The sequence below is a fragment of the Rousettus aegyptiacus genome, unplaced genomic scaffold, assembly GCF_014176215.1.
Source record: "Rousettus aegyptiacus isolate mRouAeg1 unplaced genomic scaffold, mRouAeg1.p scaffold_m13_p_3, whole genome shotgun sequence".
In the NCBI taxonomy this organism is placed as follows: Eukaryota; Metazoa; Chordata; class Mammalia; order Chiroptera; family Pteropodidae; genus Rousettus; species Rousettus aegyptiacus.
In genome coordinates, this window is record NW_023416306.1 from 115,382,545 (window position 1) to 115,409,032 (window position 26,488).

At 49.0% G+C, this 26,488-nt stretch overlaps 2 protein-coding genes across 3 annotated transcripts in view; both read left to right on the forward strand.

The window, feature by feature from the left end:
• Positions 1 to 10,531, forward strand: part of RTF1 (RTF1 homolog, Paf1/RNA polymerase II complex component) — a 42,134-nt gene extending 31,603 nt beyond the window's left edge. For both annotated transcript variants that reach the window (XM_016152267.2, XM_016152268.2), the window contains exons 7-18: positions 215 to 350; positions 838 to 1,015; positions 2,552 to 2,634; positions 3,744 to 3,831; positions 3,929 to 4,036; positions 4,648 to 4,725; positions 5,290 to 5,411; positions 5,600 to 5,657; positions 6,092 to 6,169; positions 6,643 to 6,738; positions 7,463 to 7,574; positions 7,814 to 10,531. In XM_016152267.2, the coding sequence (XP_016007753.1) occupies positions 215 to 350; positions 838 to 1,015; positions 2,552 to 2,634; positions 3,744 to 3,831; positions 3,929 to 4,036; positions 4,648 to 4,725; positions 5,290 to 5,411; positions 5,600 to 5,657; positions 6,092 to 6,169; positions 6,643 to 6,738; positions 7,463 to 7,574; positions 7,814 to 7,920 (1,244 nt within the window). In that variant the 3' untranslated portion in view covers positions 7,921 to 10,531. The remainder of the gene's footprint in view (positions 1 to 214; positions 351 to 837; positions 1,016 to 2,551; positions 2,635 to 3,743; positions 3,832 to 3,928; positions 4,037 to 4,647; positions 4,726 to 5,289; positions 5,412 to 5,599; positions 5,658 to 6,091; positions 6,170 to 6,642; positions 6,739 to 7,462; positions 7,575 to 7,813) is intronic.
• A 7,085-nt stretch (positions 10,532 to 17,616) lies between these two features.
• Positions 17,617 to 26,268, forward strand: ITPKA (inositol-trisphosphate 3-kinase A). Its single transcript, XM_016152274.2, has 7 exons — positions 17,617 to 18,191; positions 24,069 to 24,165; positions 24,249 to 24,465; positions 24,612 to 24,816; positions 25,042 to 25,143; positions 25,439 to 25,510; positions 25,636 to 26,268. The coding sequence occupies exons 1-7, from the start codon at positions 17,703 to 17,705 to the stop codon at positions 25,837 to 25,839; spliced, it is 1,386 nt and encodes a 461-aa protein (XP_016007760.1). The 5' UTR covers positions 17,617 to 17,702; the 3' UTR covers positions 25,840 to 26,268.
• The last annotated feature ends 220 nt before the right edge of the window (positions 26,269 to 26,488 follow it).

Consider the following 26,488-nt stretch of genomic DNA (forward strand, 5'->3'; position numbering starts at 1 on the left):
GTAGTTGAGACAGTTACCATATCAAGTTTTTCTCAGAGATTCCCTAAAGACAAAAAAAAATTTCCTCCATCTTTTCTACCCACCTTCAAGTGTAGTGAGTGCAATAAAAGCCACCGTCAGTAGAGTTGGTGACCCTTTCTGCCCACTTAGCAATAATCTCTCAGCCCTTTTTTTGTATACTGGGGCTAAGTGAACATTTCTCCTTTCTTTTTAGCTGAGCTCCTCGCCAAGAAACAGCCATTAAAAACCAGTGAGGTATACTCTGACGATGAGGAAGAGGAAGAGGATGACAAGTCCAGTGAAAAATCAGACCGTTCATCCCGAACATCGTCATCCGATGAAGAAGAAGAGTAAGATGTATACATTTTTGTCTAGTAGTTAGGATAGGTGGATTTTTTTAGAAGAAGCTTAGCGTAGTTTCCAAAATCGCCATTTGGACTATGAACTATTTTTGGTTCAGTACCCTGAATTGCTGAGCTGAGTGTCTCAGTATACTAGTCCAAAGATACTTTACTGCCTTTGGCTCTTGGCGTTCACCCCTGGACATTTCATTTGGGCTCAGCAAGTAGGAACTGACTTCATCTTACCCTCACATTGGCCCGGAGCTTCCATTAGTTTTTTTACTGATAGGTTATCTGGGATGGCAGCCTTATTCAAGACAGTTCACCTACTGGTTAGGAGTAGGATTCTCTTACTATTTTATTGATTCACTTATTTCTCCTCTTGCCTTAATCACATGTACTTGGGTTGCATTAAGTTTTAAGAAGTGATATTATTTATTTATCTTGATATGTTTTTATGATGAATACTTTCTCCAGTGCCCTTTGTTCTTCATAGGAAAGAAGAGATCCCTCCAAAATCACAACCCGTCTCCTTACCCGAAGAATTGAATCGGGTTCGATTATCACGGTATAAGCTAGAACGTTGGTGTCACATGCCCTTTTTTGCTAAAACTGTCACAGGATGCTTTGTACGGATTGGCATTGGAAACCACAATAGCAAACCAGTTTACCGGGTGAGTGTTTTCTTCCTTGGACAGTAGTCTATGTTTTAAATGTAATGAATGATTCTTGACTGGAAGTTGGAACTGCTGAACAAATCTGTCACTCTTCAGCCTCTGTTTGATGGGAAAATAGACTCCAGTCGAGATGCCCATAGAATAGTGACAGTCTGAGGTACCTGGGGATCACAGCCAGGGATAGTGCTTGGAGTTGAAGGGACTGGTAGGTTTGGGTTTAGAATAATTTTCTCTGTCTTCCTTCTACATAAAAGCAAGAAGGGAGACAAGTTTTCGTTGTAAGTTACATAATCTGGGAGCTTTGCTCATTTGAAAAATAAATACAGTAAGTTCCCACTAAACATCATTGGTAGGTTCTTGGAAACTGAGACTTTAAACAAAACAACATACAATGAAACCAGTTTTTAGTCATAGGCTAATTGATATAAACAAAAGTTAAGTTCCTATGGCATATTTCTGATCACAAAAAATCACCAAACTTCTAAATAGAGATCTAAAACACTTTTAATATTAAACATTTAAATAAATGTTTTAAACATATTTAAGAAACATTTATTAAGAAAGATTGATAAAAATAAAAAGAAGTGAGGTAATGATTTTCCAATCCTCCTACTCCAGTTCAAGATCATGGGTGCCTGGAGCTTGTCTCAGTAGTTCAGAGCTCAAGTCAAGAACCCACCCCGACAGAATACCCTTCCGTCACAGAGCCACTCACACCCACATGCATGCACACACCCATTCTGAGACAACGTAGACACTCCAGTTCACTTTATGTGCCCACCTTTGGGAAGTCAGAGGAAACTGGAGTCCCCTGAGAAAACCCACACAGACATGGGGAGAACTTTTAAACCACACAGACAGTGGTCCCAACTGGGAATCAATTTTTTCTTATCAATGTTGTAGCAAAATGACATTGAGGACCTGCTTTAAAGGAAAATTTTCCATGTTACATATTAAGTGACTTCTGGAATAGGGGATTATATTGAGGTTGTAAAAAAAAAACCTTCTAGCTTAAAAGAGGGTATTTTGTGGGCTCCAGCACTGCTCCAGTGGTCTGGTTGACTAGAACATAGCTGTTTGCTTTTTGCTTTTTGTTTTTGTTTGTTTTTGTTCTGCGTCGTATGGTTTTAACATGTGTTTACCTCCTCCTCTGAAGACAGCTATACCATGTCCTGGAAAGCTGGCTATAGAAATTGACCTCTGTGGTGTTCACATTTGGTTGATAAAACTAACCTCTGAAATCCCAAGTATATCTCCTAGTAAGGTATAATTAAGTTGGAGAGGAAGCTTCTAACGAGCCCCACCAGGCTAACTGGCTTCTCTCTTGGTGCTTGCTTACTCTGGGCACAGGGCTCCTGGTGGTTGGCCATCAGTTCTAAACCTGAGAGAGGTTGCCAGAACATATTTCAGCTGTGGGCTCCTCTCAGTGAAGGGTCGCTTGTCTGTACTTAGGTAGATTGAGCCAAAGAGAATATGATATGGAGGGCCCTGAAAGAATCTGTTTTTTACTGTTTTCTCTGCCCTTTCACTTAGGTTGCTGAGATCACAGGTGTTGTGGAAACCGCCAAAGTTTACCAGCTCGGAGGCACCAGAACAAACAAAGGACTACAACTACGGTAGGAGAGGTGCTTCTATGGCAGCTTCTGTTTCCACAGTGCAAATAGGCACTGTTTGTGTGGGTTGTTACTCTCTCCTAATGTGATGTTTTTAAAGGACTTGGAGGGAAATTTGTATTCTGCCTTTCTCTCTAGAGAGTGGGATATATCTCTGTCATAGGGGATATCAGGGATATGAAGTGGTAGGACATACAGGAAAAAAAAGTCAGGTTGCGAGACTCCTTCCTCTCAGAGCCCTGCTGGTATTTCTTGAGCGTAATCAGGAGGTTTGCTTCTGATCCTGGCTCTGTCACTAACTAACCTGATCTTTGACAAGTCACGTCACCTCTGTGGACTTATTTTCCTCTTCTGTAACATGATATTCACTGAGTGCCTGCTACGTGCTACTATACTAGGCATCAGGATAGAGGCAAGAACAAAATAGACACACACAAGTCTTTGCCTTTTTGGAGCCTGAAAATTCTAAAGCCCCCTATAGAAAAGAATATAAGCAGTTTGCCATGATTACTACAAATATCAGGTAATAGACATGGCTCTACTAGAGCCTAATTTTGTCTCTATGGATCTTCCATTCCCTTATCCTATCCCCATCATCTCTCCTGGTCTGTTTTAAAAAAACTAGTTGAGGCGGGGTAGGGCAATAGCCATAATGTGCAGCTAGTGTTTGTCCCTGACTCACTTAACTTTGCCAGCACAACAGGCAGTAGAAAGGCAGTGTTCTTCCTCTCTAATGAATAGTTTCCTTGTCATTCAGGTATCTACATAATTTATATTCTAGATGCCAGTTGACTATGATGGATTTTATAGTAATTGGTCTTTTGAAATACTGGCCAGGTCCATCTGTTTCCAACACTAGCTTTGATTCTTAATCCTGGCTGCCCATAAGAACAACTTGGGAGGTTTTGTTTGTTGAATTTCAGTGCCTGGTTCCTATTCCCAGAGATTCTGGTTCATTTGATCTACAGTGATGCTTTGGCATTAGAATTTTTATAAATCTTCCTAACCAATGCCAAAGGTTAGCCAGGTTTGAGAATCACAGAGATAGGTAGTACATAGTCTGGGAGGGTTGCTTTGCTGGTACTGTAGTCAACATACCCATTCTTGTGTAGGCATGGCAATGACCAGCGAGTATTCCGCCTAGAGTTTGTCTCAAACCAAGAATTCACTGAAAGCGAATTCATGAAGTGGAAAGAAGCGGTAAGTGGATAGACATTACCTAACAGTTGTTCATGAAAACATTAAGAGCATCTCTTTCCAAAATTCCTTAATAACCTTGTATCTTGTTTTGAACCAGATGTTCTCTGCTGGCATGCAGTTGCCCACTCTAGATGAGATCAATAAGAAGGAATTATCTATTAAAGAAGCTCTTAATTATAAATTCAATGACCAGGACATTGAAGAGGTAAGAAACCTGGTGCCCCAGAGCCTAGAGGTTCATCAAGGACCAGTGTTAGAAAAGAATGATTTTCTTTTCTTTCCCTATATCTTGATGTTTTTAGCTATGCTACTATGCTTGAGGATTCAGGAATGCTGATATTACTATCTTACTGTCTATAGTTTATCAAGAATTTTTTCTATGCATTCTCATTTGAAGTCTGTCTAAAGAAATGTATTCAGGATTCAGGGATCTGTATTCTGTTAGTCTTGGTCCTTCAAGAATTTTCTTTCTCCAGAACATTTTGGTAAAAGTTTTTGATCTCTGTTCTCTTGGACAGTGGCTAGCAGTACAGTACCAGGCCCTTTGGGCTGCTGCTATTTACTGGTACATATTCCTTCAGAGTATCCCTTGGAATGAACATGCACACGTGCGCGCTCTCTCTGTGTCTGTCTGTCTGTCTGTCTGTCTGTCTGTCTCTCTCTCTCTCTCTCTCTCTCTCTCTCTTGGGCATGACACTGCTATAGGAAATAGCTGCTCCCTTTTAACTAGCTGCTTATCTCCAAAATGGGCTCACTTAGCCTGTCTACAAAATAGTTTAGGAATACCTCACTGCTGGTATCTCTTCTCTGGTACAGATTGTAAAAGAAAAAGAAAGGTTCAGGAAAGCTCCACCCAACTATGCTATGAAGAAGACTCAGCTGCTAAAGGAAAAGGTAAGGAGTTATACTCGAACCTCTTTCCCTGTCCTGTAAGGATATGTGGAAATTAGACTTATTCACGCTCTGCCATGTTAGTAGTAGCAGGGTTTTCCTTCCTATAAATTGCAACTGTTCTTGCTTATTCTCCTTACTGTCTAGTCACTTTTGTTTCATATGTAATTTTATAGGCCCCACGCTAGTGTCAGCACTGGGGTGAAGAGACAAATGATATTGCCAAGCCCAACTGTGGTGGGTGGTTTTCTATTCTTTACATCAAGATGGAGTAAGCCTTGTTGGGGTAAGTTAGCCATAGGGGGCCTGGGTTCTTAGGTTAATGTTACACATCACTGCTACTAGGGACCCAGAGCCAGGTAGCTATACTGGAAGGTGTTCTATATAAAAATTATACCTAGCTTTTTTAAAGTTTGTTTTCAGTATTCTTTCACTTCTGTCATTTGTTCATATGAGATATCTTGCCTATGCTAGAAGATATGAGATATCTTGCCTGTGTTAGAAGACAGGGGACATTTGATATGGAGATGGTTATAACCAAAAACCTACTCTTTTCTCTGTGCACAGGCCATGGCTGAGGACCTGGGCGATCAGGACAAGGCCAAACAAATCCAGGACCAGCTGAATGAGCTGGAGGAGCGGGCAGAGGCCCTGGACCGCCAGCGGACCAAGAACATATCTGCTATCAGGTGTGTTACAGAGCCTGTTTTCATTGAGCACCTATCCTTGGCTCATGGACCTTGCTACAGTTATTAGGGAAGCTTGTGGCCTTGTACATTCTGTGCTGCACTAGCTCCACATATCTCCCACGTCAGGGCTCAGTGATTCCTTTCCTCCTTTCACAGTCACTGACTTATTTCTCTTATTCACCTCCCAGTTACATTAACCAGCGGAACCGAGAGTGGAACATTGTGGAGTCTGAGAAGGCCCTTGTGGTGAGTAAGACAACTTTATCTGGATCACTAAAAATAATTTCAATTAATAAAATGTTATGAAATCTTGTCTACATCTTGTTCAAGTTTATTTTTTGAATTGTTGAAGTAACCTGTACACTAAACATATATGTACTCTCTGTATGCACACATATACCCATATAATTTATAATGAAAAGCAGCAGTCTTCTGCCCTATCTTACCCCTCCCCATCCTTAGATCCTACTCCACAGGTATTTATTTTTATCAGCCTCCAGTTTTGTTCTTTGGGTTGTCGCCCCCTTATCTGCTTTGGTGTTCTCGAAGGAAAAAGGATGATAGATAGCTTTTGACTTTTTTCAGGCCCTTGCAAAGACTATTACTTATACATAAGCTTATGATGGATGGGAGGAGAGGGGAAGGAGATACAGTTCTATAATGCATGCTGTCTGTTTCAGGCTGAAAGTCACAACATGAAAAACCAACAGATGGATCCCTTTACCAGGCGGCAGTGCAAACCTACCATCGTTTCTAATGTGAGTGCCCTAAAGAGGACGTTTTTAGTCAGGACCTAGATTCTGGGACATAAAATGAATTCCATTAGGAGATTAATAAAAAAGTTAAAAATAATGTTGTCTTAGTGGGATTTGCTTGCCTCAAACTCTTGGGTCTTGATACTTCCTTTTTTATCTTGCTGTAGGACATACAGGTAGTAAAAACCTGGCATGGATTTATACAAACCTGTGGACTAACCCCTCTGTACCAGGTTGTGTTTACCATTGCCATAGACATTAGGAATGTGTAGGCTGGGTCACCTACCTAGGGCCTGGCTGGGCTGGGCTTGGCTTCAAAGCTTTTAATTGCCTCTTTTTGCTACCTTGAGGAAAACCCCACTGAGCTGCTGATTGGGCCACTGTGGTGCTTATGATGGTAGTGGTAGTAGGTGGGAAAGGATCACAGTAGGACTGTGCAAGTATTGAACAATCTGCAAAATAACTTACTTTCTCAGTCCAGAGACCCAGCTGTACAAGCTGCCATATTGGCCCAGCTGAATGCAAAATACGGTTCTGGAGTGTTACCAGATGTCCCAAAGGAAATGAGCAAGGTAAGTGCAGCACTACCCTACCCTGGGATAGCCCACTGAGCTTGGCTGCTGGCCTGGGCACCAAAGTGTTCCTCCAGGTGGGCTTGATTTTCCCACCTGGAGGAACATGGAGTCCCACTTGGCTGTCCTTTCTTCATCCCAATTATGTACAAATGTAATAATCAGCTACGGAATTTTGGTCAGATGACCTAAATTCTAAACCGAACACCACTAATTGACTAAGGCCTTGACTGTGATTTAGGCAACTGACATCTAGCTCTCTTATCCACATTTTCTCTTATGGAAAATGGGAATAACACTCTATACCCTACCTACAGGATAATTAGGAGCAGTTGATATGTAAGGATAAGCTATAAAAGTGAAAGCTCTTTGAAAACTAAAATGTTAAACTGAGAGAAACTGTCCATTTAAAGCATATTTCTGCGTAAGTTAGGCCTTCTCCTGTGGAGCCCAAACTGGTTCAGGAATTCATGAAATCTTGAGTCAGAAGGTGGTTTGCCATCTAAAACTCACCCTTTCTACCTTTGCACCACAGACATAAGCCCGTCCTCTCTCGCCTTTGCTTTTAGGCTTCAGAAAAGAAAGTTCTTTGTGGCCTTTCAGAGAAGGACTTTAGTAGGAAAATGTAATGAACTTGAGCAAGAGCTTTTATATTAGTGGCAGCTGCTACTTGAAGTCCACTTTCACTTTTCTTTTATAATTAGTTTTTCTCTTCACATTACAGGGTCAGGGAAAGGATAAAGATTTGAATTCTAAGTCAGCCAGTGACCTCTCCGAAGATTTATTCAAAGTACATGATTTTGATGTGAAGATTGATTTACAAGTTCCCAGCTCAGGTAGGTGAGGGTGGGAGTGGTAATAGCCAAGGATCAGATGGCTCTCTGGCCCTCTCAGCCTGTAAGGCAGCTTATTTTGGGGAAGAAATGGGGGTGTCAGCTCATCAATATTTATGGAGGCTGCAGGTATGTTGTGAGAGGGAACAGGAACAGTCAGGAAGCTACCTGAAGGAGTAAAGCACAAGACTAAAAGGACTTTGCAGGTACCTCCGCTGCCAATTTGCTCTTCTTTCTCATAGAGTCAAAGGCTTTGGCCATCACCTCCAAGGCTCCACCAGCCAAGGATGGGGCTCCAAGAAGATCTCTGAATTTGGAAGACTACAAAAAACGACGGGGGCTTATTTGAGCACACCCAGGCTGCTGCTTCTGACCCTGCATGCCCCATCACAGTGTCCGACCTTTCCTCTTTTCCTTTAATTTGCCCTCTTTGGGCTGGAGCAGCAGTAGAACTGGGAAGAGACTCTAAACTGCCAGTCATCTGTAATATAAACCATTTGCTGTATAGACCTCCCTTGTCTGCACCATCTCCCACCAACCCTCCCCCCTACCCAGGGCTTACCCAGTGTGGTCCTGGGCTCTTTTGGGCTTTATCCATGTCTTTAGATTTGTGTTTGCCTTTTTTTTTTTTTTTTTTTTAAACCAGCACAGTTCATTGGCCACACTGCACGCATTCAGTATTACCATGGAGCTGAGATTTTTGCTGGAGCCCCTGGTGGTGATAGCAGCAGCACTGGGCAGTCTCCTCTGTGGACTGACTGCCTTTGACCCAACCATTGAACATTTGGCACCTGGTCCTTGTGGAGGGAGTGAGTTCTGGTCATCTGCAGTCCTCCTCCCTCCCTCCTCATCTTTCTCTTCTTCCCATCTCTGCGGAAGACGGGTTTTCAAAACCAATTTAGTTTAAAAAAATGTACATTTATGGGGAGGGAGGGGGGTCTATTTGAGAGAGTGAGTGAGAGCGTGTGTGTGTGTGTGTGTGTGTCTATAAGTGTGTGGATTTTTTTAATCATTTTTTTTAAATGCAGTACTCTTTGTATCAGTCTGTCCTGGGTCTATCTATAGCTGTTTCAGATTTTTTTCACCTGTACTCAAGCATCTGAAACTGCAAGAAAGAAACTCATTAAATGTGATTCTTCTTACTAAACAGGCCTGACTGCTGTAGCTGTGTAACTTCCCCTCCCCTACCTCCTCTTCCCCATCACCTCCCTACCTTAGAGAAAACTCCCCAGTTTGGTCCCTGCCCTGTAGGCTGTGTCCTTGCAGGTGGGAGGGAAGCCCACGGTCAGGTACCAGGGAGGGCAGTGCAGATGTATTGCTCATCCCAAGGGTGTAGCCCACAGCTTCTTGGCTGAATCTAGCGTGAGTCTTTTTTCCCACCTCATGTACTTATCTTTTCCTAGTGATTCTGTTTTACAGCTGTTTCAGCAAGAATAATGTTTTGTTTTTAAGAGAAAGTATTCAACATGATGTGGAGAGAACGAACACAAAAAGATTTAGGTTGCAAATGTTAAAAGCATGTGCAGTTTTATGTGTGTGTATACATATATATATGGTAAGCATATATATTGTTGTGCAGCTAGGGTGAAGCCAGCAAAGAAGTATGTATGTCTTTATGAAATGTTTGAAAAGAGATAAGCTGACTGCTTGATAATCATTCTCAGGTGTAAAGCTCCAAGTGTAAATAAAAGTGGCATTTAACAAATCTTTTCAGAACAAAGTACAGCTGACTATATATACCAAGAACTAAGCTAAAGAAAGAGCTGAGAGCTGCTGATTCCCACAAGAGGGAGAGGAATCTAGAAGTTCTGCTTTGTACTTCTTCACCCTACTTTTCAATAAGGAAGTAGGATAATGGGAAACCACAGAGTGAAGTTGTATTTAAACATAAAAATGGACTTGGTAACTCTTCTGGGTTTAGTAGAGCTTCAGCATTGCTTTAACTTAGTTTACACTTTTTTATTTTAAAAAAAAAAACAGTAATGGATGGTTTTTAAAAAGTATTGTGACTGTAAAATGGATAAATATGACTGTGACACAGCTATGTGGTAGTTGTGACACAGTTCAGTTGGGCAAAGGAGTGGTGATGGACTCATTAAAATCATATATACTTGAATAGTCCATTGACCAAAACCCTTTATAGACTATTGTGTAAATGTAGAATCACAAACTGTTAAACATTGCGTGGACTCCGGCAAAGTTCTGGAGGCTGCTGGGACCTTTGATCATGATGAACTTGGACTTTTTTCTCTTTCTGGTTTTAAAAAACATGAAATTATAGAATCCATATAATTTGCTGGAGCCATTCTGATCCACCATGTAGATCTGTATTTAGTATCATTTGGATTTGGAGAAGTGTCAATTATATTATGGCTGTGTAATAAAATTTTTATTAAAACTGCATCACACTGTAGCCGCCTCGCCACTACCTCCCCACATGCAGCTGCTGAAACTTTCATTCTGAGAAACCAAAACAACAGGGAGAAAAACCAAAGAAGACCGAAAGTTAACTTATCACCTGAGTAGCCTGCTTGGAAATTAGTATCAAAACCAAGTACTTGGCTCCATCTCACCTAAGGAAGGGCCTCTGAACTGAGATCTTGACCAAGCATAAGTCATGAAATTATAGAATCAACTGGGTTTCTTGGTGGTTCATGGTAGTTCTTGTGCTGGGAAATTGTAGGGGCCCCTTGTTCCACAAACACATGCCAGTGTGGTTCAGTATGGAAGGGTGCAGTACCTAAGGCTGTTTTATACGTTTTTCGCTACCTTCTAAGAAGCAAAAAGGCCAGTGTCCATATGCCTAGCTCATGATGTATAGGTCTGTTTGTCTGTCTTGCCTTCTGACAGTGCAACTTCCCTTCAGAAAGAATGTTTTTGTTTCCTTTGTTTCTGTGAAATCCTGGCCTGTCACTCAAACTGTACAGATATTTGTAAATAAATTTTATGCCCTGTTTTAACAAGAGGATCAAATTTAATCCAAGGATTGCATCCTGAGTGGCAACTCTCAAAGGCATGTTTTGAAAGTCCAAGAGGGCCTAGCCTCTCTTTTGCTTCATTTCTCTCCTTTCCTGTCTCTTACTTAGCCCTATACCTCTAAAAGTTAAAGTGGCTGTTTTCAAGTCTTCAGAAGCCTCTCCGGTATGGCAGTTGTCCAGACAGGGCAACCTCCAGTTGGCCTGACTTATTTCCTACCTTGGAAGACACCACCAAGCTTTCACAGAACTTAGGTAGGTCCCTGATACACTGCCTAATGCTAGTGAGAGTCTGGTCCTTTCAGCTTTCAGTTGGCCTAGGAGCACTTCCTTTGCTATCTTATTTTCTTGTGAAGCGAGAATCCAGGAATAGTGTGGACCTGGAGGAAATATAGTCTTTAAGGGCTCCACACACCCACTGCCTGAAGCTGTTTCTCAAAGCTTTCTGACCTTGTTTTAGCTAGCATCCAAGATCCTCCCCTTTAGAGACTGAAAGGTGGGAGGTAACAGTCAAACAATGGTAGGAACCCCATCCATGCCTACCTCTGGGAGAGGTGGATCACTGGGGCTCATCCAGCAACTGCATCCAATGAGGTTTTCTCTGACTCCTAATTACTCCCACTACCTGACCGTTGAGAGCAATGGGTTCTCTGGGCCCTAGAGATCAGGGATTTAAGCAGAGGACAGCCTAGTCCGTTCATCTCCCAGGATCTGGTGCTGTGAGGATGCCACTTGCTGCCTATCTGAGGGAACAAGGGAGCTGACCTCCCTGGGAAGAGGGGCGCAGGGTTGCATAACTTCATTTTCCAGAGTTGAGTGGGGCTTGGCTTTCGTTGTGTGATCCTGAAAGGCAGTGTCCAGCAGCTTCTTCCACTGGCCCCACCTTGGATTTTTTTCATGACTTCCCCAACCAGACCAAAGGGGGCTGCTGATGTCCCTTGGGGAGGAAAGTGTTGGGGGGCTGGAGGGAACAGCAGTGTTAAGAGGGCTAATGGGCAGTCCCAATGCGGTTGAGCAGAAACAGGAGGTTTAGTTCTTGGCCTGTAAGAGGGGCTTTAGCCACTGCAAAGGCACATCTGGGCCTTCCAGCTGGTGCTTTGAACTAGGGAGAGAGCCAAGAGCTACATGTATAGTAGGCTTAGTGCAGTGTTCATACCCCAGGTCAGCCACTCACTAGGGCTGAGTTAACTACTCTAATGAGCGTCCTCGATCTTTAAAATAAAATCTGTCAGAATCGTGTTAAAGATTAAATGTTCCTTTCCCCAATAGGGGTTCAATAAATGCTGTTGCTAGTGACAGCAGAGGCCGCTAGGACTTGGAGAAGAAACTGTCGGGGGCCTAGCAGCAGGCAGCGAGATAGGAGCTGCGGGGAAGGGAGGGGGTGGAAGCCGCAGAACAGCCCCTGGGGTAGGGGAGCAGAAGACACCACCAGAAGCACCAGAAGCGCGAGAGCTGGGCACAGAGACTCCTGGCAGCCTCCACCTAAGGTGAGGGAGGGGAAGAATTTCCGCCTCCTGGCTGACCGTTCCCACAGGTGGGCACTGGGGCTGGCCTGAAGAACCTTCCAGAGAAGCAGAGCTGCCCTCCAGCCGCCCTGTCCCCCGCTCGCCCCTTGTTGCTGCTAGTCTCTCTAGCCCGCAATACACACCATCTTTACTGATGACTGGTCTGAAAGCGGAGACCCGCCTTTCAGCTTTCAGTGGTTCGGACACCTCGCCGCCGCCCCAGCAGGCTCAGAAAGGTTGTGAGGCCCGACCTCCCCCCACCCCCGCCCCCACCAATAATTAAAACATAAAAACAGTACACAACCAGGAAATAAGTGTAAAGAAGTCCCAAAGTTCTGATCCTTCCCATGATGGCTACCTCCATACCTTCTTTAAAATACCAAATACTTTTTTTTTGTCTGTCTATGACCCTGCTTTGCTAAGCGCATACGGAGACCGTATATTGTGGCCACACACACATTTACCTCTCCTGGCATGCACTGTTCTATCTCCATTGATTTTCCCTGGTGAACTCATGCTTCAGCATCTGCAGAAAAGTCACCTCCTCTAGGAAGCCTTCCCTAATTTCCCCTACCCACTCGGTTTTGGAAGCTACTTGTGTGGCCTCATTTCTCTCTGTAACTCCACCACCCAGCAACGCCTGGCACTTAGTTAATGCCCAATAAACTCGATGGAGGGAAGGGGACATGGGAGTGGGGCAAGTGGATGTCCAGTAGCTGCCGCCCTGTTCTAGAGCATTGGATTCCACTTCTCATCCAGTCCCCAGACCTCAGCGAATGCAGGAATGAGATGTGGCAGCGCGGAAACCGCCCCCAGTAAAAGTCCAAGCTGCCGGTTCTTTGAGTTGGACACAGCAGTGGATGGAAGCGTCCTGCTCACCCCGGCCGGTATGCTGGTGTGCCACGGCCCTGATGAGCCTCGGCCCTGATGAGCCCCGAAGAGCCAACAGCTTCCTCCTCTGTTCACCCTCGGGGCCCAGTGTCCTGCTGCTTGCACAGGCGTGCACTCGAGTCTCTGGGTGTGGACCCTGGCTGGACGCAGGTCCCTGTGGCTTCCCAGCATTGGGAGCAGGGGCCTCAGCTTTCAGGCGCACTCCTAGCTCATGGCGTCCCCGCAGCAGACGCAGAGGCCTAGGGACCCAGGGCCTGGCTTCCGGTTCTGCCCCGCCACAGGATGCTCTGTGAATTCGGTTGCAGCGCATGTACCGGGGGTGAAGGGCACGTCAACAGACTGAGAGATCACAAATAGAATTAGGGGTTGCGCCCTCTCCCCGCAGTTAGGAGATTGAGAGTGGTGCCCTGGTGGCAGGCAGTGTGGGAGACAGAGGCCAACCGCACCTTGGGCATTCTTTGAACAGTTGCCTCTCCACTTGGCCATTGAGAGAGATCCTTCTGGTTCTGAGTTCTGGAAAAAGGGAGGAGGGAAAACCACAGTAACACAGCCTCCTGGGAGGGTGGGAAACCTTGTTCTGAAGTGTGTCAAGAGAGAAAATGTTCTTATTGCACATACACAGGTGTGGTGACACATTTTGTTTCTTTAAGGCAAGAGTGATTCAGATGGTGGCGGGTCAGTGAACACTGCTAGATCCCTAGCCCTGTTAAACTATCCTAGCACCCAATCTCAGACTATTTCCATGAAGTCTATCAATTATGAGGCCAGAGGTGGCATGGGGAGGAGGAGAAACCCAGAGGCAAGGAAAAGGGTCTGGGGTTGTCAGGTGAAGACAGTCTTTCACTTTTCTCCCCGGGAGGAAGGGGATTGTAATTCTTCCCAATCCTCAAGTTTCCACTGGCCCCTTTCTCTGGCTGGCCTTCCAGCAACCCCTCTAGTATGTTCTGGACAGGGAAGGACATCTGACTGCCCAGGGTTGAGGAACTGTTTGCACGAAGCCGCTGAAACACCAAGGTCTCACTGACAGTCCCTTGGAAACAGAGTAAATGCAGATATTTGGCATCGTGGGGCCTGTTTTCTGTTTGGGCCCTTTCTGGTTTCCTTCCTCCAAAAGACAATGTAAATGATACACCACCAGGAGGGAGTCATCATAGTAGCTTCTCATTCCTGTATCCCTTTCACCTAGCTTGATTCATAGTTGCTGCTCAATGGAAGTTTGTTTGCTCTATGAGTGAATAAATCCATCACAGATATTGTCACAGAATATTGGAACTTTTTGGGACACTTTGGAGGACACCAAGCCCCACAGAGCATGTCTCCAAAATGTTAACTAGAATGAGACTCCAAACCACCTGGTCTAGAGGAACATTTCCTGTTCCTTTTACCCCATCCCCCAACACACACACTATAGGGGCTCTGCTCTCTAGGAGGAGGCCTTCAAGTCCCCTCAAAGCAACAAAAGTGGCACATTCAGGAGCACTGGTCAGGTCAAAGGCTGTGCTCCATCCTTTCTCCCCCAGGTGAGAGGCTTTGCCTGTGGGTCTTGGGAAGCAGAAGCTGGCACTGTGCCTGGCCAAGGATGGTGAATAACGGGTGTCATTGCTCCTGCCCCTGGGGCCATCGATGCTGCCTGGGGGGTGGGGTAAAGAAGGGGCGGTGCTAAATGACACGGGCTGGGTAATAAAACCAATGCCCCAGAAACCCCTTACCTCACACACCCCATTTTCTGGCCCCCTCTTTCCCAGCTTTTGTGCCTCAGTGTTGTTACCCTTCAGGAAGGGACCTCAGGCTTGATAAATCCTGAAAGCCATTAGAGAGGCATGAAGACTCAGATACCCCAGGATTCAGGCCTGTAGGGTACAGAAGGATCTTTGAACTGAGATGCCACAAGAAAAAAAAAGATCAGTTCTTCCCTAAGACACACTGGCCTTCTGGGTAAGGCAGAGGAACTCCCATGGCCTATCTCATATCAGCCATCTAATGACCATCAAAACCTTGAAATATTCTTCTATACCTCTTGTTTCCCTATTTTTTGCAGCACAAAGAGGCCACTCCTCCACCTATGTATTGGTCAGTCTAATTTTCTCCATGTCCCTCTACTCAGGGCCTGAAGGACTGGGGAAAATGAGGCATGAGGAACAAGATTCCAGGATTTGAAATGTCATTCTTGGCTCAACTAAGAGAACATAAGGGCCCCCGACCTTGTCCCACAGCTATGTTGGAACCCCCAGACCCTGTCCCAATATATACCCTTATGCTTTCTGCCTGTAGTAGGTAGAGGCAGACTCTGCCTCCATTGAATAAGGTAGGGACTAAACTATGAGATGTTAATGAAAGAGAATGAGCGTATCACAGGAAAAAAAGTCAGAGCCCTAGCCAGGACTTACTCTGGCTTTACCACTAATTAGCTGTGTAACTTTGTGCAAGTGCCTTAACTTCCCTGGTAAGTCACTTAACCCCTTCGTTACTTCTGTATTGTAAGAGAAGAAGATAGGATGCATCTAAAGGCCCTGCCTACTCTAAAAGTCTATGAAATCAGCTCCATTTCAATACCTATTCTCAGGCTTGCCCTTAACTTTTGTCAAATGATCTAGTTAACATAATACAAGTTAATACAATCATGATGCTAACAAATACTTCAATTAAAGATGATCTTTACTTACCACCCTATAGACCTATATTTTTATTTTAGAATTAATATGTATTAAAGGTAATTTCATTCTTTATTTTAAATAAACTTCTGTCAATGAGTACATATTAAAAAAAAACTTTCCAGTGAGGGACACCTGGGCAGGTAAGGCAAAGAGCTCTTCTTTGGTTGCTGGCCCCTGGGCAAGTGCCTGATACCTGAAAAAAAGGAATTGCCCCTGAGTTTTCTCTTGGAAGCTGAGACAGAGACCCAGCTTCTAGTCTGCTTGTGCCTACAACATTGCCCGGACTGGCACACAGGTGCACAGTACCCATCTTTCTAGTTCTGGCAGATCTTTGCTGACTCTCCCCATGCTGGGTTTGTCCCCAGACCCCCTATGAGAGTAGAACCTTCCCAGCTCCCACCACAGACCAGGAGAGCTCCAAAGGAGGGTGAAGAATGCAGAAGGCATGAGTGTTTCTGGGCCTTCAAGCTCTAGAGTTCAGCCCTCACACAGACACCTAGGCTTTTACAGACATCTCTGCCCCAGAGGAGGTAGCCATGTGATTTCCCAGGTTCTCCACAGAGGACGCAAGTATTCAAACTCCTGTATTTCCTACTTTCTTACTCCATTCCCTCAGTTTCTGCACCCTCCTCCCCCTTCCATTCTGTTTTCATCAGTTCCCCCAGGATCCTCTCATTTCTTCTTTACTAAAAGCTCCTGTTCTTTCCCTCTCTCTCTCTCTCTCTCCCCCCACCCCCCTTTTCTTTCCTCCTGGGCCATCCTTGAATCCTAGATGAAGGGAGATAAGAAAAGGAAAGCTCTTCCTTTTGACCTTCACCGGCATCAGGCAATCCTTCTGGGGCACTCTTCCCACAGGGCCCCCAACAATCCCTAGGCACCAGGCACCTGATAAGGGATCCTCACTTGTTGCATTTGCGGGGAAGACAAGCAGGAAGCCGGGAAATGCTGTGAAACATTGACTTCTACTCAAAGCAGCCTTGCAGTTCAGCCGACTACCACCATGTGAAATGTCCAAAGAACCGCCACAACGATGCCACTGATGAGCATACTGCAATGTATGAAACACTTCACCAACATCAGCAGTCCCCTCTTAGTTTCACAGCCCAAACTCTGTGGGTCAGGTGAGGTTTTCCTAATTACATTTAGAATGTGGTAAACCTGAGACTGGCTATTTCTACCACCCACCCTAAAACTGTTTTAACATTTTAGAGATTTCACATTTTTCATTTTATTTTATTCTCACAGCAATCCTGTGAGGTAGACAACAACCTTGCGGAGGAGAATCAGCAGTTCAAGGAGGTGAAATGACTTACTTGCACACAGCAGACTCCAAGCCACAAACTCCATAAGTAAAAAGGGAAGAGGGGCTCAGCTCCTGCCAGCCAGCAGCCCGGGATGCAGCCCAGCACTCTGCCCGGACACGTGAGATCCAGGCTCCGCCCCCTGGCCTTGTTCTCTGACCGCAGGGAAGTGGGGTGTTTGAGGGGAGAAGTCTCTGCTGTTCCCGGGACAGAGTCCCCGCTTGAGCGCGCGCCCTGGGGAGAGGCTTCTTTAGAAAGCAAGTGGCCTTGAACTCTGTGCTGAAAGGGACACCAGGGAGAGAGAAGGCCGGGAAACCTGGAAACCTTGGCTTAGGATGGATGGAACGCCGAAAGGAACCAGAGGGACTGGGTGGGAGAGCAAGAGCAGGACTAGCTCCTCCCTTGCGGGGTCAGGGACCTTGGAGCCGGCAGGAGGAAGATTCCTCTACAGCCCCGAAGGCTGGGAAGGCAGTAGGACCCGGAGGCGGAGCGCCCCTCCCGTCTCCTCGAGGGTGGGCACAGAGAGGCCGTGAGCACCAGACCCTAGTTTTAAGTCTACGAAGTCTGGGCTTCCTGGCCACCGGCAGCTTTAACCCAGAGCCATCCCCGCCGAGCTAAGGCCCTTGGAGACCCGCGCTTTCTCTGAAAGTGAAAGGAGTGGGCGGGGGGCGCGGCCGAGGCGGGGCCCAGGCGGGCGGCGGCGCAGGCTCCGCCTCAGGGCAGTCTCGAGCCGGGGGCGCCGAGCGATTCCAGTCCCCGCCGCGCCGCGGGCTGCTGGGCTCCACTGCAGCTCCTGTGCCGGGAAATGACCCTGCCCGGGGGCCCGACGGGCATGGCTCGGCCGGGAGGCGCGGGGCCCTGCAGCCCGGGGCTGGAGCGGGCCCCGCGCCGGAGTGTCGGGGAGCTGCGTCTGCTCTTCGAGGCACGCTGCGCCGCAGTCGCGGCCGCCGCCGCCGCAGGGGAGCCCCGGTCCCGCGGGGCCAAGCGGCGTGGGAGACAGGTCCCCAACGGGCTTCCGCGGGCTCCCCCCGCCCCGGTGATCCCGCAGCTGACTGTGACAGCCGAGGAGCCGGACGTGCCCCCGGCGAGCCCGGGACCGCCCGAGCCCGAGGGCGGCTGGCTCCCGGCCGAGGTCTCGTCGCACCTGCAGCAGCCGCGCCGCCTCTCCACCTCGTCGCTCTCCTCTACTGGCTCCTCGTCACTGCCCGAGGACTCGGAGGACGATCTGCTGAGCGACAGCGAGAGCCGGAGCCGCGGCAACGTGCAGCTGGAAGCCGGCGAGGACGCGGGTCAGGTACGGGCCGCGGGGGCGGGGCCAGCGCGGGCGCGGGGCCCTCGCTCTGGGGACCCGGCTCGCGGCGCGCGGGGGGCCGGCTGCTGCCGCGAGCTCGCTCCGCCGAGGGTCCGATTCTCACTGTGCAAGGGACCTAGGGGTCGGAGGGAGGCACCGGGCCGACCTCCCGCCTGGGCCGTTTTCACCCTGATTCCACAGAAGGGTCGCGGCCTGAGCCCTGGAGGGGTTAAGAGGGCGAGTGAGGCGGAGTCTGCGACCGGCCGCGGGGACCCGGTGGGGTGGGGAGCGGGGGAGCGTGACCTGCCAACTGCGCAGTGGGGCTGGACGAATCGTAGGGCTTTGCCCCGCGAACTCTCGGAGAGACAGGGGCGAACGAGTCTCTCTCTCTCGCCGCCCCCTCTCCCGCGTCGCGGCCCCACCCCCGCCGTTGCCACGGTTTCCCTCTCCTGAGTGGGAGTGGAGCGGCGCTCCAGGCTCTGCTCAGGAACCGCCACCGTCTGCTCCCGGCGCCCGCACGAGGCGTGGACGCGGGAAGGGCGGGGCTGGGAGCTCTGACAGGGGGCGGAACGCCGCCCTTCTCGGTTTACCGCTCCTAATTATGGCCAGGGGAAGGTAAACTGAGGCCGAAAGGGCGCGATCAGCCTGCTAATATCCGTCTCTGGTGTCAGAGGCCAGATCTGACCCTCGAATAATCCAGGCCAAGTTACGGTGAAGTCATTCCCCGTGCTTGTCCCTTTGGGGTGTGCCGCACGCAGCACAGCCGTCTTTTGCCCCTTGTTTAAACGAAGGCGAAATGCTCTAAATAACTCCCTGTGGTTAGTGCGAAGGAATTGTTCTCGATCCACGTTATGCAAGTGTCCCGTGAGCTGAGGTAGAGGCGAAGGGCTCTCTGCAGACTCTGGTGCCTCCGGGCCTTCTCAGAAAGGGGATGAGAACTGCGGTCGCGCACCGGGGTTGCCTGGGAGCTGTGGGGACAGCACTGGGGGCGGCCCCGGCCTGCCGAACCCAGCCACACGCTCGGATTGGACTAGGCAGGGAAGATACTGTAACGACTTGCCACGGATCTGTGACTTAGTTACCCCTTGAGACTTACATTACCCAGAGGGCAGTGTGGTTTGTAACACAAGAGGAAAAAGAAAAGAAATCTCTTAAACTAGGAACATACCCCGCCGCAGGGTGTAGGGTGCAGGGAGTCCCTCTCTCCTCCCCCGGAGAATAAGGATGCCCCTGACCCATGTTCGTTCTAGCGCAACCCTAGCCCACGTAGGGAGGCGGGTACCCAGGGGGTGGTGGAATGTGGGGCAGTGAGAGGACTCCTCCCTCGCCGCCTCCGAAAATCCGGAGCAGTAGCTCCGGGTCCACAGCACTTCTCTCCACCCCCCACCCCCCTCCCGCTCTAATATCTGACAACCGAGAGGGGGCACAGGAGGAAGGGGGCCACGAGGGCAGATCCGTCCAAATACCGCTTCCCACTAAGGTCCGCGGGCAGAGGACGTCCAGCGACCCAAGCCTGTACGCGAAGTAGACAACCTGGCTGGGGTGAAGGCTCCAGGGACCAGTCGCAGCTGTGCCCTGGACATCTTTGGCCGGCCTTTCCCACCCTGGGCCTCGCCGTCTCCCGACACGGGCAGGAGCTGGAGCAGATGGCTGCTGACGGCCCTGCAGCTCCAAAGCTGCGTCTCTCAGGCCTTCCCAACCCCCAGCTCTCCGGGGCCTCCCCGAAGGCAAACAGCCACGGCAGCCGATAAGCCAGGGGGTGTTGACAGAGGCTGCCTGCGTCCCGTGGAAGGGCCGCCCCGGTGCGGACTTTGCCTCACAGCGTATCGGGAGTGGCACAGCGCGCCCGCCCAGGCTGCCCTTAGGGCTTCCCCAAGCACGGAGCAGATCCCATAGGCTGGCAGAGCATGAGGATGCAACTGGGAGAAGGGTACTGCAGCAGCATTCCTGCCAGCTCACCAGTATAAGTACTCGGGCCTGGGCAGATAAAGGGAATAGCTGGAGCTGAAGGAAGCCTGGAAAGGCTCTACCTTGGCTCTGCCTGGCACATACATCCTTCTTCTAGGAGCCTGAAGCTGGGATCCCTCCAGGCTAGCTGGAGATAGACAGTTTGCCACTCTCCCTGGGCCTTTCTTCTAGCAGATGGAAAAGTCATGGGCAGGGAAATCCATACAAGCCAGGGGCAGAGTTAGGGCCCTTTCCCCAAGGGCAGCTGGCATAGGCTTAGGCCTTGTCTGCTTCTTAAAATAATTTTGGAGTGTTCCTCTAGCAGAAGAGAGGGTGTCTGGCTCCTGTTCATTTGGTTCTCTTTCTCTTGGTGCTCCAGGATGGGTAAGGAGACCTGGATGCTGTCCTGTCCTGGACCCAAAACTCCCACACTTCACTTTTCACTAATTATAGAGCAGAATTTAGGTTAACCGACTTCCTTTTTAAAAGTAAATGCCTCTGGGAGGGTGAAGTCGTGGGTCACTTATACCTTAGTGCAAATGATTTTATAAATTTAAACTGATTGCTTTCACCACCACCACCAACACCAAGAGTGCTAGTTTGATAGGACAAAGGGAACATTCGGAGGGATTTGGCCTGATAGAGAGCTTCAGCCAGTGACTGGATAGCTGGAGTTAGGGAGTGGGAGTCAGGAAGTATGGAGATGAGTACCAAAGACAGAGAAAAGGGTCCACTCTGGAAGATGCTCATATCACATCAGACACTAAGTGTATCTGAGAAGCAGAAGTCCTCAGGTCTTCCAAATGGAGCTTAGACAAAGAAGCATCAAAGGCTAATGTGCAGTCAAACCCTGCCCAGAGAAAGATGATCCTTGTCTAGCTCCAGGTGTGAGCAATTATCAGCAAGTCTTCCTGTGACCTCATCAAAGACTCACACAGTCAGCTCTCCTGGGCTTTTTGCCCCAAGATACCAAGATAGGCTCTGGCTGTGAGTTGGTTTCCTAGACTTCTGTGGGGAGTAGGCTGGGCCAGAGGATGGGGCTTTGGCCTTCTTTTCAGCTAGATTTCACTCTGTAACATAATAAATCTGCTTTTTGATATCCATACAATAAAAGCCTTACCTGCTCAAAAATATCTTCCCTGCTGTTGTTCATGTGCCCAAATCCCCACCCACCCACCCACCAAAGAATGATTTTCCAGGAACCTTTTTGGAGACATGCATCTTTATATGCATATGTTCCTTGTGGGAGGTAGCTCCCTCAGATGGAGAATGGCAAGGAGTTCCATGACACTTGCATCAATTCCTTCCGTGTTTGACCATATTCATTACTATCAGGGGAGTTAATTCTATCATATCAACAACCTCAAGAGGTGGCTGGGAGGGCTTAAATGACATAATGGGTATGAAACCCCTTTGTACCCTGCATGACTGGAATCAGCCTCAGTCTTTGCTGCTCTTGGCTGATATGATCTCAAAATCAAGGTGGGGAGAAAAGGTGATAACCATATTTTACAATGCTGTGTTATCCCACGTTAATCAAGTGGCAGTAGTCTAGGACTGCAGATGCTACTACAGCCTCTTCTGCCACGTCCTCTTCCACCTTCTCTGCCCCACTCACTACTCTTATATGATCCCAGAAGAATGAATGATGCGGTTCTCCCATCTCACCTGACCCAAGACTGGTGGAACCTTCTTCTACTTGGCTGGCTACAGAAATAGATCTATGCTTTGATGAATTCCACTCTTATCCCACTGTCCCCCACATTCTGCCAGTAGGCCCCTGAAGGTGCTTGAAGCTCCACTATTGAACCCTTTCTTTTTGATGAAGGCAAAGGTGTCTAGCCAACAGAGACGGGTCCCCAGGCAGATCTCACTGTTTCCCCAGAGATCCAAACACACATGACCTTGTAGCTGCAAATCACTTTATCCAATACAAAGCTATTTCTCATTCCAGGGTCCCATTTGATCCCCAGAGTGAGTCAGGGTGGTAGCATGGACTTTGGAACATACTGGAGCAATTGGAACATGAGGAGGGGACTGGGCTGCTAGAGAGCTTAAGCCAGAGACTGAGAGGCTGGAGGTGGGGAGTGAGGGCATGCTAACTCCTCTAAGCTTTGACTCCCTTCTGTAAAATGGCAATAAGGCCACCACCCCGTGTACTTGCTGTGCATGTACATGATAATGATCATCATCATCATGATTCTCAAACTGAATGTGGGAGAAGAGTGTATAGGATGGTGCTGCTGAATCCACATGGCACATCTTCCTGGAATTTTATTTGAGGCTTTGGAGGTGGAGGTTTTATAATAAAACCTGGATTTATTATGCAGCATAATGCCTCAATGTATTTAAAGAGTAAAAAAGGGAGTTTTGAAGGAGATGTCATGTTTCTAGTGGGCTGCTTCTGGCTACTCCCCCAGATCCCTGGGGATTGGACATGTGATCACACCCTAGTGTGCCATGTAGGGACTGCAGTAGGAAAGCAAGAGCAGTGCTATCTGATGGAGGTTGAGAAGTGCCTGGCATGCAGTAGGCAGTCAGCAAATGGTAGTTCTTGTTATGACAGCAGCTGTGTCCTCCCAGTGGAAATGGGCTCACAGAGATGAAATTCTCACTTGGGCTACTCAGCTAGAAATTGACAGAGCCAGGACTGGAACTAACTTCTGATTCCCCATCCAGTGCTCTGTTACTACCCCCCATCTCCTTTCCATGAGAAAGGGCTTAATGGTTAATAGCCTTCCCCTTCTTAGGCCACTGCCCCAGTTCTCCCTCTCCCTCTAAGAACTCCCTCTGGTCAGGGAGGCTGGATTTCTGAGTTCCAGCCCTGTGGGGGCACACTCTATAACTCTTCTAAAAGCAAGCACCCCTGAGAGGAGGCAGCAGACATGCAATTTGGATGAGCAAACCTGTGTACTACAAACCTGTTTACATAGGAGTGATGAGTTTTGGGTGGGAAGAGGAAAGGTCCAGAGTATAAAGATGCTCTCAGGATTCGGTGGAGGCTAGAAGCAATGGTCGTGAGGCAAGAGGTACACCCAAAATCTACATTTCCCTCCCTGTCCCATCTAAGATGACAGGCCCTCAGCTCTGCTTCCCATTTTCAAAGCTCAGGTTTCTGGGTCCAGATCAGAACCAAGGGTGCCCCTGGGTCTTGCCAACTGACGAAGAGTGATATGGTATCCAGGGATAACAGAGGATTTGGGGAAGCCCCAAGTAATTCTTTCTCCAGGTGCTGACCGGCTGTCCTCCCTGCCTTGGGCCAAATGTTTGTTACTGCTTTTGTCTGTCTCTCTAAATGAAAGGAACCTATGGTCCCAAGTGAATGAATCAATAATCCAGATTCGTCCAGCTTCTGCTTCTTGCCAGAAAATGGGATTGGGAGAGAGCCTGTTACCCTCAAGCCTCATTTACTTTAACCCAGTGAAAGTGTTATTTCCCCATTTTACAGATGAAGAAACTGATGCTCAGAGGTTTGTTTCTCAGGCCCCAGAATATCCTGAGGCACTGGTAGAAATGCAAATTTTTGGTCCCACCCCAGACCTACTCAGAATTTCCCTAGGTAAACCTGAGAATCTGCATTTTTAATAAGGGTGACCATCTGGTGATTCTCATGCTCACGAAAGTTCTAAAACCTGGACAGAGCAGTTTAGTAACCTACCCATGCAGCTTTTGAGCGGCAGAACTGAAGTGCAGACCTGACCCTTCCAATGCTAAATCCAGGGCTCTTTTCAGCACATTCAGGTATCTGTCACCACCCTGTGCATCTCAGTGTCCGCTACACAGGCGCATGATAAATTTTACTTGAATGAATGAATGATGAGGCGATAGCTGCTTGTGGACTAACAGGGCTGGCCGAGACTTTATTCCAGAGGAGGGAGGGTTTATGCATTGCTGAGACTCCGGACACGCAGACCGGGACCGTGTTGCTTTCAGAAAAGCCACTGGCAGAAGATTCGGACCATGGTGAATCTGCCGGTCATGAGCCCTTTCAAGAAGCGCTACGCCTGGGTGCAGCTGGCTGGGCACACGGGTGAGCATGGGGCAGGCGCGGTTGTGTGAGTGAGTATGGGCGTAAGGGATGAACTAAGCAGCGCTAATGGTGCGAGTATGCAGGGAATTTCAAGGCGGCGGGCACCAGCGGGCTGATCCTGAAGCGAAGCTCTGAGCCGGAGCGCTACTGCCTGGCGCGGCTGATGGCCGATGCGCTGCGCGGCTGCGTGCCCGCCTTCCACGGCGTGGTGGAGCGCGACGGCGAGAGCTACCTGCAGTTGCAGGACCTGCTCGACGGCTTCGATGGACCCTGCGTACTTGACTGCAAGATGGGCGTAAGGTACGTGTGCCCTGCCCGGCTGGGTGGAGACCACCTGGCAGGGAGCCTGGGGCTGGGACGAGCATTCTACCCAGTACCCAAGGCCGTGCTCGACTGGGTCCTGGGGTGCGCCGGCTCATGCTCTGTCGCTGCCTGTGCCTCCGTAGGACTTACCTGGAAGAGGAGCTGACCAAAGCCCGGGAGCGGCCCAAGCTGCGGAAGGACATGTATAAGAAGATGCTGGCGGTGGATCCTGCAGCGCCCACCGAGGAGGAACACGCGCAGCGCGCTGTCACCAAGCCGCGATACATGCAGTGGCGAGAAGGCATCAGCTCCAGCACCACACTCGGCTTCCGCATTGAGGGCGTCAAGGTGGGCCAGGCCCGCTTTGCTTTGCATAGCTCCAGCCCTTCCTCCCCCGAGCCCCACAGCGCAGTGTCTGCTCTCCATGTCGGCCCCCCCACCCCCCTGAAAAGGCACCCTCTGGCGGCCATCTCTCTGTCCCCAGCCTCCAACATCCCGAGAGGTCCCTCCTTTCAAATTTTCCCTCTCTGGCGTGTACGAGGCCCCTGACACTTCCTGTCCCACTTCCTTAAGAAAGCTGACGGATCCTGCAGCACCGACTTCAAGACCACCCGAAGCCGGGAGCAGGTGATCCGTGTCTTTGAGGAGTTTGTGCAAGGGGATGCGGAAGTGCTGGTGAGCTCTGGATCCTAGAACCCTGAGATACTCCTGGAGCCTGAAACTGAGAGATGCCCTCAGGTCATCCAGTCTACTGCCCTCGCCTGTGACCCCCATCTTAGAATTTTTCACATTGCGTTGTAATGGTTTTACGTTCCTTTCCTTCCCTTCTGTTCAGCATACCACGTGGGGGCTTGTATTTTCTTCACCAGGGCATTCGCCAAGCCGAGCCCCCATCGTGGCCCCTAATATTAACAGAGGCTCAATTAGCATTTAGCTAATTGGCCTTCTTCTTCTACTCTACCCTCTCTAGAGAAGGTATCTGAACCGCCTGCTGCAGATCCGGGATACCCTGGAGGTCTCTGAGTTCTTCAGCAGGCATGAGGTGAGAGGCGTAAGCTCAGGTGGGGGGCTGGGGGGTTGGGGGGGGTCTGTGAGGGTTACGGAAGGAAAAGGGTGGGGGAGGTTCTGGGAGAAAGGGCCATGGTCAGACCAAGTGGGGCTCGGCAGGTGATTGGCAGCTCACTGCTCTTCGTGCATGATCATTGTCATCGCGCTGGTGTGTGGCTCATCGATTTCGGCAAGACCACGCCCCTCCCCGACGGCCAGACCCTGGACCACCGGAGGCCCTGGGAGGAGGGCAACCGCGAGGACGGCTATTTGCTGGGGCTGGACAATCTCATTAGCATCCTGGCCAGTCTGGCGGAGAGATGAGGCTAGGCTCTTGCTTCCCTACAGACCAGCTGGTCTGACAATGGACCTTCAGGCTGCGTCCCTGCCGTGAATGATGCCTGCATGTGGGCGAGAGACTAAAACCCCGAGGTTGGGGTAGTTCACAGGGTCCTGCGGAGCCAAGTGCCAACCACTGTGGGATGCACTGCACACACCGGGGTTGTCCCCCACCCTCTCCCATTTGAGCCCCAGGGGTCCCAGAGCTGATGACACTAATTTACTGGAATAGACTGGGACAATGGGCTTTTTCCTCAGCCCAGCTCTTTCGAGAGAGCTCTGTACCTCTCCAGGGAGGCCAGATAAGGAATTTTATTTTGCAGGCACTAGATCTACTGGTCTAATCTCCCACACTACAACGGACTCCCCTTCCCAATAAAACTCAAAGACACCAGCTTTGGTGACTCAGCCTCATCCGCTCCCTCCTTTGGTCTCCTCTTTCTCAGTTCCCAGGCATCCTTCATGTCCACTCAGATCAATGGAGGATATGAGTTCTTTATTAGAAGCATCTTTAGGGTTAGGGGCTGCTCAAATGAAGGATACTTATGGGAGAAGGGCAATCCAGAGAAGGCTTCCTGCAGGAGGCAATTTCAACTCTTGGGGAGGGGGAGGGGTGGCCTCTGGTCCCAAAGAT

Coding starts and splice junctions, on each gene's coding strand:
- ITPKA (XM_016152274.2), top strand. CDS start 17,703: ATGACCCTGCCCGGGGGCCCGACGGGCATGGCTCGGCCGGGAGGCGCG. Junction 24,466..24,611: donor GACTGCAAGATGGGCGTAAG/GTACGTGTGCCC, acceptor GTGCCTCCGTAG/GACTTACCTGGAAGAGGAGC. Junction 25,144..25,438: donor AAGGGGATGCGGAAGTGCTG/GTGAGCTCTGGA, acceptor TACCCTCTCTAG/AGAAGGTATCTGAACCGCCT.